Raw genomic sequence first — 10,524 nt, forward strand, 5'->3', positions numbered from 1 at the left:
ATATGGTGGAATAGAGATAAGACGAGTGATTGGAATGATGTCTATGCCGAAGTCTATTTCTCTCTCCGGAGGGACTCTAGGTAGGTCATCAGGAAAAACTTCAGGAAACTCTTTTACTATAGGAACTGAATAAATGTGAGGTACCTTAACACTTGAGTCATTAACTTGGAATGAGTGATAGATAAAACCCTTTGAGACTAACTTTCTCGCCTTAAGGTACGAAATGAAAATACCTTTTTGCACTACTGAAAGACTACTCCACTCTACGACTGGCTCATAAGGAATCGAAACTTGACGACTCAAGTTCTACAATCTAGTGATACATAACATGCATGAAGCCAATCCATACCTATAATGATATCGGAGTCTACCATTTCTAACTCCACTAGATCAGCTATGGTGTCTTTGTTATTGATGGAAATGACACAATCACGATAAACTCGCTCAGCCAGAATCGAGTCCCCAACAGGTTTAGACATACAGAAGGGTTCAAGCTTATTTTTAACATAACGGGTTACAAAAGATAAACTTGCTCATGGGTCTAGTAAATCATAAACATCTAAAGCAAAGACTTTGATCATACCATTGATAAAATCTGGAGAGTTCTCTTTGTTTTGGCGACTAGTGACTGCATCAAGGCGATTTGCTCCTCCGCCAGTACCAGAAGTTGCTCCTCTAGGTGAAGGACTGTCTGGTTGAGTAACTAATGAAGATTGGGATCTATTGCCCAAATTTCCACTACCTTTCTTATTTTTAGGACACTCTTTCATGAAGTGACCCTCTTGACCGCACTTGTAGCAGTTTGTCTGTCCATCACGACACTTACCTGAGTGGTGTCTATCACACCTAGAACATATATGAGCCCAAATACCTCCTTTTGCCACACTACCTCGAGAGTGTGTTGGTCTAGCTCTATTGTTCTGCAAATTCTAGCCATGATGCTCACCTTTGTTTATGGGTGCATATACACTAGAAGATGATGGTGAAAGTCCCTTCTATTTCTGTTGGAATGATGACCGATTAACATTATTCTTCTGCTGCCCGGACTCATTCCCTATATTAGACCTCTTGTTCTTGAACCCCTCTCCATCTTTCATCTTCTCTTCCTCTCCTTGCTTCACATAGACCATCAAACTTGAAATGTCCATGCCTCCAATAAGCATTGTTGCCCGATCCTCTTTGCTTGGTAAAGGACCTAACCCAACAACAAACAAACTCATTTTACTCCTCAAGTACTTAACAATTTTCGGAGCATAAAGAGATAATTGTATGAACTTCAACCCATATTCATGCACACTTAAAGAATCCTTCTTCAGTGTGAGGAACTAATATACCTTGGCCTCTTTCAGTTCTTGGGGAAAGAAATGCCCCAGGAAAGCTTCTTCAAAACAGGCCCAACATGAAGGTGGTGCATCCTCATCTCTACCCACTTTCCATTGATTAAACCACGTTCTAGAAACACCCTTCATCTAATATGCAGCTAGCTTAACTCTCACAGTATCAGCGACATGCATCACACTAAAACCCTTTTTCTTTTCCTCCATGAAGTTTCTAGGTCCTCTTTCGTGCTCGAACCAGTGAAACTCGGAGGATTCATCCTCAAGAACTTATGAATCCTTTAAGTTTCAACCTCCTATTGTCGACCTCCTCTATGTTGCTCGACCTGGTTAGTTACTGCTTGGCTCAACATCTGGATAGCCACACATAATTCTACATTGGTGACTTCTCCTTAAGGTTGCATGTTTGGTGCATAGGTACCCCTTACTTTTAAGGTTCAGCATTTCTCCTCGTTGGACGACCTCTGACTGTTGTTTATAGAGGCATGGTTATCTAAAAGCATACGCAAGTACAATTAGAGCAGATTTTTAGAGATCAAACTCTAATGAACGAAAATAATATGAAAGAAATGAAGAAATTCCTGAATGTTGTAGTCTCGTAATTATAGATGTGACGCACTTCACACTGATAGCTAGAACTCTACATACACGTATTTATAGACTACCTATGACTTTTGAACTCTATGCTCTGATACAAAGTTTGTGACGCCCCCAGTCTACACCCTGGACATGGCTGGCTCTTGAAGAGCATTTTTGGCCCCAAGCGAACCATTGTCCTAGATTACTAAACTAAGCGAAATAGAATATTCATATCTATAATAATCAATGAATTTAATTGAACTGAATATTAAAATATATGAGCATGTTTTAAAGAATAAACATTCAACTTGGAAAAAAAATGGCAACCCAAGTCTTAACAATGGAAATAATAATGCAAAGACCCAAAGGAATAACATCTGAGTGTCTATGAATCCTCTAACATCACTAAGATGGATGTTGGGAAAACCCCCCACAACATCCTAATGATCTAAACTAGAAATGAAGTAAAGATTCCTCCGAAATGCAAGAAGGCTCATCAACAGACTCTAAATGGTCAAGCTGGATAAACGAGGTGCTGGATGTTGATCCTAGCTACCTACTTCTGCATCATAATATGATGCAGACCAATTGACATTAATACATTGAATGTACGAGTATGCAATTTGAAATGCTAACAAACGTAGTATTGAAAGAGATTCTGAAAGAAATATTTACCTTGATTTTCTCAACTCATGAATACTTAACTAAACTCATTTTATTATAAAGAAGTTCAAAACAGATGCAATATAAAGAAAACCTTGTTTAAAGACATGATGTCAACTTTGTGCATAGAAAGGGATACAACGTACCCTTAAAAGTATTTAAAAATACAAATAAACTGATTTATATAAGAATACAATAGTTTATATGGGAGATTCTCTAGCCGACAACCATCAGTATAGGCCTGAGTGATGGTACAACACTATACGTCGCCAAAAACCATCCTATACTTGCCATCGGTATAGATCCTGAACTACTAAGTGGACACTAGTCTATGTTAAAAAAAAAACACCAAGGAATCATCTAAAAAGTATGATCCCTTCTCTACCCATGATGGCTACATGATTTATGGTGGATTTAGTTTATATGTAATCATATCCCATATCAGTGTCGAATATTACTCCCAACATATACTTAGCTCATAGGTGTTCAAAACGACTTCTTCTCTGGCTTAAGATAATTATTCAAACTTAGCTAAAAAGCTCTCGTCGAAATCATAATTTCCTCTTTACTGAAACACTAGCTCAATAGCTCTTTTGGATAACTCAGTTTCCTTTTTTGTTTAAAAGTGAAAACATTTACAAACTCTTAGGGAATAGTTAGTTCGCTTATAAACCTTTGAGAAATGAACTCAAATATTTACTTAACTTGAATCTGTAGTCTTAAAACAAAGTTCAATTATTTGTAGAAGACCCTTGAAAACTATGATGAACTTCACTTTGACTTGACACTTAACTTTACTTGAATATACTATTTACTATCCTTGAATTTAAATTATGGATTCAAGGATTTTGATTTGTGATAGAAAAAGGTCTTTTGATGTTTAGGAATGATTTTGAATAGCTAAACTTGAGAAAAGTTATGAAATCACCGTCATGGAACAAGTTGGCGACAAGGAGATGTTCCTAAAGTATTATTCATAAAATTAAATTTTAAGACAAAGGAGTCTGTGTCCTCTCTACCATGTTGAGGAAAATTTTGTTCACTGGTGGAACAAGTCCACGACACGGACTTGTTTCATGAACCTTACTCGACTTTTTCCTTCTTCGTTTTCTAGCTCCAATCGGCCTAACTCGATTTTTCTTCTCATTTGTTAAATATCCCGATACCCAGCATGTATACTCAAGAAACTAACTCAAATCAACCCTAAAACTCAATGTAAGGATCTCATAAACTTTTCAATTCATCCGAATCAATAACAACATTTGAATTCAAGAATATATCCCAAGAACATCAATTTTCCAATTCTTTTAGGATGAATTTCACTGAATTCAACATGATTGGCACGTGGATGAACGATCCCAACGTTATGGGATCAAATCCTTGAAGAAAATGATCCATCTAATCCTTTCAAAATGATGAATCTTGCTTTTTCTCTACTCTTTTATCTTGCGCTTTTTATATAAATAAAACCCTTACTCTATTTTCAACAGTGTAAACTAAACCCAGTCAGTTTAGCCCAAACAATTATTTCCAAAAATGAATTATTTAAGTTGGGTAAGGAAAAGACCAATCTATCCCTTAAAAAACCAGATTAGACTTTCCTTATTCCAACAACCCAACTTCCAAAAGGCATAAGTCACCCAGAAACATGGAATCGCCCAAATTTGGCGGCGTTGAAAAGATTATTCCAAGGGCTTTACTATCATATATGGAAGTACACCTAACTTATCATGAGCTTAAGTTATGATCATTTAAAGTTGACTAAAAACTCACTTTTCTTAACTTAACTAAATTTCCAGATTTTTAATTCTTTTCAAAAATGACTATTTTCTAATTTGAGCTTCTTCCTAGTTATTTTAATTCTAAAAATGTTACACAGACCAATTAATGCTTCACATATGAATAGGCCCGATAAGAATTCTCTTCATTAATGCGTAAAGGAACCCATTAGTGCAATGACTAAAGAGAAGGGGGGCTAGTGATCACGTAGGATTAGGAACCCAGGATATCACGAATGCAGGAGGAGCCACGCTAATATGGTGAGCAGTCTCACTACTCTCTACTAATGCGACCCACTGCCCGCGAACTTGAAGTCAAAATATTACCTCCACGAGATTATACATATCAACTAGTTTTGGAAAGTTCAAAATTCAAGACGAGGTGCTTGAGATTCATTGGGAACCTCATAGACACAAATAAAATATGTTACCCTATCAAATTTGATATTCCATACTCAACGGAGATGCTAAAATTTTCATCCGAGGTTTTTTCGTTAAAAGTAGGTTTCACACCAAAACTCCTTTTTTTTTTGCATAAATCTATGTGGGGGCTTGGAAATTGCTCAGGAGCCTCGGGATCTGCATTAAGGCTTATTCTAGACCAAACTCGACATATCAGAGCTAAGTGTATCGATAAAATTCTAATCCGAGCATAATTACCAAGAATGTTGACCAATGTCAAACTTAGGTCAAAACTTAACAGCTTAAATGCCTAATAACATAAAATCACATTGGAATCCTCTATGTCCGAGAAAACCAATCCACGTATATAAAGTGATCCTTCTGGAGGTGATGGATTTGTCTGAGTTGCATTTTGAGGCTATCTTCCTAAACTTTTGACTGTAGTCACCCCTACAAATTTCTGAAGCTTCAAAACACAGCAATTAACATAAAACAAAACGAACAATCATGTGGTTGCATTAAAAGTCTCATCAAATCATAAAAGATTTGGGATAGCTATAGAAATACTCTAAACGGCAAAAAGAAGGAAGCTACATTGAGTTAGTTGGAGTGTCATTACAAAACATCAAGTAATTAAATATAAAACATTTTTATGTTATTTCTTATAAAAATATTATTTTTCGAATTAAAATAGAGTGTTTCCAGTAATTTTTGCACATATTCTTTATATACAAATCAAAATCTTTCAAATTTTTGTCAGGTGGAAACATCATTGTTGAATTTGTTTACACTCATATGATAAATATTTTGCCGCTTAGTATGTCATATTTTTTTGTCAATTCCACTTTGATTTCCACTTTAGTTGAACATGAAATGCTTAGTTCATAAATATAAAAATATTACTATAGTAATAACATATAATACATTTGATGGTTATAATAGCATGTTTGACATTATAGCTAAAAACTACTTATTTCTGAAAGTGTTATTTTAAAATAGCTTGTCTAACAAGTGTTTTTCAAAAAAGAGCAATTTGTGTTTTGCAAGTTCATTTCAGAAGTGCTTTTGCTATGCAATTTGTATTTGACTTTTTTTTAGAAGTGTTTTAAGAGTCAAATTAAAAAAAAAAGAAAGGAAAGTATCAATATACTTTTAACATTATTTTGTAAAGATAAACTATTTTAAATATCTAATACATAACTTTAACTAAATTTTTTATTTTTAATTAAAGGGAAAAGGGTCTGATGTACCCCTCAATTTTTTCATTTAGAGATGATATATCTCTTGTTATGAAAATGACTCATATATACCCCTACTTATAAACAAATGACTCACATATACACTTTTCCTCTAACGGAAATGAAAAATAAATTAATTTTAATCTATTTTTCAATTTTTTTTCTAAAAAATATAGTCCCGTATGAGTAAATTTTATCCTCATCAAACATATTTTTTTGACATTTTTTTGTTTTAATGTTAATTTAGAATTATTATTTTGATAATCAAATTTTGTTTATGTTTCACAATATTCTTGTAAAACTTATTGTAGATGACTAAATTTTTTTCTTCAAATACAAAAATCAAATTACAATATAGACCAAAAAAATAGTTTAATTTTTTTTTAAACTAAGGAATGAAAGAAAAAATAAAATAAGAAGAAGAAACTCAAATAATTATAATAAAAGAAGTCAAAATTTTTTTATTTATGAAACAAATTAAAATATACCTTGAACTTTGATAGAAGAATCATATATACCCCTAAATAATATTTATAAAAAATTAAAAGTCAAAAATATAAATTTAAAACTAATTTTTAACTTTCATTAAAAGAAACGTATATGTGAACTCATTTGTAACGGCAGGGGTATATGTGAGCTGTTTGTATAACGGTAATGACATATATTAGCCACTTTCATAACGAGGATAAATCTACTCCTAATGGCAAAGTTTAGGGGTATATAAGACCCTTTTCCCTTAATTAAATTAAAATGCATGTATTCAATTTATTAACCAACATTTTTCATAGATAAATAAATAAATAAAAAATATTAATATAATGTTAATATGATGAGTTAAATACAATTAAAAATGAATAAATTTAAAAACTATTCCGAAAATTAAAAAACTATATACGAAAAACTTACCACAAAAATAAATAAAGTTCTTCATACGTCACAATTTTTTTCAATGATTTCATCTAATTTTATAATGCAATATTTCCATAGTATGCTAGTAGACGTATGATTTGCCTTGTATTTCCGAAGGTATCGCTAAAGGCACCCATCTTCTTTTTCGATTTCTGTAATAATTCTTCATTTGTAAAATGATTGAAGTGTCATCATATAAAATTATGTATAGCCATAGTACTTGTAATAACATGAACCTGAGTATTGAATTTATAAAATAATATATAAACATAAATAAACTAATTGGTTTATCATATAAAAATGAAAAATAAAATTCTTGAATGAAACTTATAAAATATGTTAATTAAGTAATAAGAGATATTGGTAAACATGTAAATATGTAAGCCATATTATAGTCTTCAAGAAAATAATTTTTCGCTTGTATTTTAAGGAGAAGAAATTTTTAGTGGCCAACAACAGAAAATCTACTTCTGCTAGTGAAAAACACTTCTGAGGGTTTGCCAAACACTTAATTTTCAAAAAAAAATATTTTCTTTCTAAATGAAACACTTTTGACATCCCAACAACAATCTCAAACAGACTCTAATACTCATATATTATAATTTAACATTGATTGAGCCATTGTATTTTTGAATCAGACACATCCTCACCTCCTCTTTACTATGAAAATTTACATTTACACCCCTTCCTATAATAGTAATTAATAACCCTATCATTCTATGAATATATGTGTAAATTTCTTTTCTTATATAATAGAAAATAAGTACGAATATAACTTCATCTATTAAAATGTTTCAAAATGTTCTTTTTTAAAAATTCAATAAATTAAAAGCATGAACATACGTTTTTGTTAAATACTTATCTCCTTAAAATTTAACCAAAAAAAAAAACTCCGTGATAATTTTATATGCATAGCTATATATAGTTTGTCTTTTAATAGTTAAAATTTAATGTAGTTAGTTATTGGTATACATCATATGTAAAAAAAAAATGGAAAATGGCCTAAAATACCCTCAAAGTATTGGAAATGGTACAAAATTCCCCTCCATCCACCTATTGGCTCCAAAATACCCTTGTCATCCACCTTTTGGTTCAAAATTGACCACTTATTTAACGGTTTTATATTTAAACTATTTAAATATTTTTTAAAATAAGTGGTGCTCAACTATATGTTATAATTTAACTTATTAGTATAATTTATAAATCAATCCACTACCCACCTCATTAATAATTAAATCCCTCTAAATTAATGAACCAGTCAAATTATTAATGCAAGCTACTGCCAATTGAGTGTTTTTAAAAATTATTGAAGTAAATTATCATACATCCAAGGGGCTAAATAAAAATCACCAATAAACTTAAAACTCTGACTATTTTTATCATAATTATTCTTACGTCTCAATTATGTGATGTTACTTCATAGGTAACTTTTTTTCAAAATAATATATTAAAGTTTTAAAACAAATCATAAATTTTTATAAAATTATCTTTAAAAAAAGTACATGAATCAATTCGGAGTGTATTACTTCTTTACCTTTAATCATAAATTTCTAATTCTATTTTGAAAGAAAGTGTCCTCCTAAATAAGCGGCTCAACCTAAATTTAATTGGGGCTCCAATTCGGACTCGAATAATTTTGAATGTCATTTTCAGAAATCTGTAATTTCATCGTGTTTTATTAGTGTTTATGACGATTTTGATATTATAATTGGATTATTAATTGGGTGAGGTTTAGTTAGTAATGAGTGTGTAGTGGTTTGGTTTATAAATTATATTAATAAATTATAATTATAATCAATAATTGAACACCAAGTAGTTTAAAAATATTTAAAGAGTTTAATTTTAAAACAATTAAAAAAGTGGTCAATTTTGAACACAAAGGTGGATGACAAGGGTATTTGGGAGCCAATAGGTGGATGAAAAGGGTATTTTGGAGCCAATAGGTGGATGAAGGGTAATTTTGTACCATTTTCAATACTTTAAGGGTATTTTAGGCTCTTGTCCGGAAAAAAAATGAAGAAGATATTTTAGAAATTCAGTCATATGACAAGGATGTTTGGTACAATTAATTCTTTTATTATGATTAATGTTTATGTTTGATATTTTGACGATTTATGGAAATTCCTCCTTCTAATAAACACCGAATTTTACCAACAAATAACAACTTTAATGAAATTGAAAAAGGTTTGTGCCTTTTTGAGAAACTTTCTTCAACATTTTAAAAACATGTGTATGCACTAACACAACGCTGGTGCCAATAAACGCAAAGGGTGGTTCGAAATGAAATTTCATAATTGTTTTCTGATTGAACCAATTTAGAAATTACATTTTGAATTTGGTCTCATCGTTTACTTTGTCTCTCCCAACCATCCCAAATATAAATTTCCCATTTATCAAACAATGGTTCCTTTTTTTCTTACGTAACAAGAGCATGTTTGACCAAGCGATTTGAGATAAAAAAAAATTCCAAAAAAAATATTCATTTTTATAAATAAAATTTTGTCCAATTTATAAAACTACCTTTAAATAAAAAAAATAATTTCTTTTGTTTACGGTTTGGAAGAAACTAAAAATTTCTTCTTCTTAAAAAAAATTAGTTTTTCAAGATAAACATATCCTACCTAGTTATACATATTTACCACAAATATCCATGTTTAATTAATTAGAATACCTCAGAAGTTTGATTATGCTCCATTTAAGAATTTATTCTTTGTTTTTTTACAAATAACTTCTTTATGTTTGTAAGTATTAAGTCTTTATTGAATTTATATCTATAAATTAATTTGGATTATATTAAATTCAAGAAAATAGTAAAGGTTATGTGGAAATCCAAGTGAAATTAAATAAGCCACTAAAATCATGCCACATGTCAAGATTATGTGGCAATCCAAGTCAAATTAAATCAGTCACTAAAATCATGTCACATGTCAAGGTTATGTGACAATCCAACGTCAATTCAAATGAGCCCCTATAATAATGACATGTGTATGGGTAACATGATTGGACCAATTAGATAAAAAAAATTCAAAGAGCAATGTAATTGGTTGATTTAAACCGACCAATCAAATCACACCAGTAGACTACTCCCTACTATAAATAGGGGTCCTCATTATTCATAGAGGAGGGGTTTTTGGAAAAATAAGAAGCAATAAGAGAGCTCGTAAATCAAAAGCTATAAATTCTCTACAATCTGCAAGTTTAAGCAATCAAGTTCAAAGTTCAAAATTCAAGATCAAGTTACTTGTTTGTGCTAATTATTCGTCTAACTATACAAGTGTTTGTGACGAATAGTTCATACTCAAGTTCAAATTTCAAGATTCAAGACCAACCTATTCAAGCCCTTGACTCTAAATCAAATTCAAGTCCTGCATATTTCATATTATTTTGAAGAATCAAAGGATTACCATAGAGATTGTAACACACACTGATGTACCGTGGTTTCACGGTACTTTCAATGCTTTTTCCTTAAGTGTAGTGTGTGTCTAACGTCTTTTTATATTTTTTTAAATGTAATTTTAACTTTGTTTGTAGGAAATCTGTCTAGAAGGAGAACGTGGGAGAATTGAGCTGAAAATTGCAGAAGTGACGACCTACGGATACATCGACGGTCTGTTGCGA

General features: G+C 31.3%; 1 protein-coding gene across 1 annotated transcript; it reads right to left on the bottom strand.

The window, feature by feature from the left end:
- Window positions 1-533: 533 nt before the first annotated feature.
- LOC109120694 (uncharacterized) lies at window positions 534-1,220 on the bottom strand. Its single transcript, XM_019214708.1, has 2 exons — window positions 1,018-1,220; window positions 534-846 (listed from the first exon to the last, which is right to left on the bottom strand). The coding sequence occupies exons 1-2, from the start codon at window positions 1,218-1,220 to the stop codon at window positions 534-536; spliced, it is 516 nt and encodes a 171-aa protein (XP_019070253.1).
- Between the last annotated feature and the right edge of the window lie 9,304 nt (window positions 1,221-10,524).

The sequence above is a fragment of the Solanum lycopersicum genome, chromosome 7 (genome assembly GCF_036512215.1).
Source record: "Solanum lycopersicum chromosome 7, SLM_r2.1".
Lineage (NCBI taxonomy): Eukaryota > Viridiplantae > Streptophyta > Magnoliopsida > Solanales > Solanaceae > Solanum > Solanum lycopersicum.

Excerpts from the sequence above, each read along its gene's own strand:
- LOC109120694 (XM_019214708.1), bottom strand. The coding sequence starts at position 1,220 with ATGAGTTTGTTTGTTGTTGGGTTAGGTCCTTTACCAAGCAAAGAGGAT. Across the intron at positions 847-1,017 it reads CAGAAGAATAATGTTAATCG|GTGTGATAGACACCACTCAG; the intron begins GTCATCATTCCA and ends TATATGTTCTAG.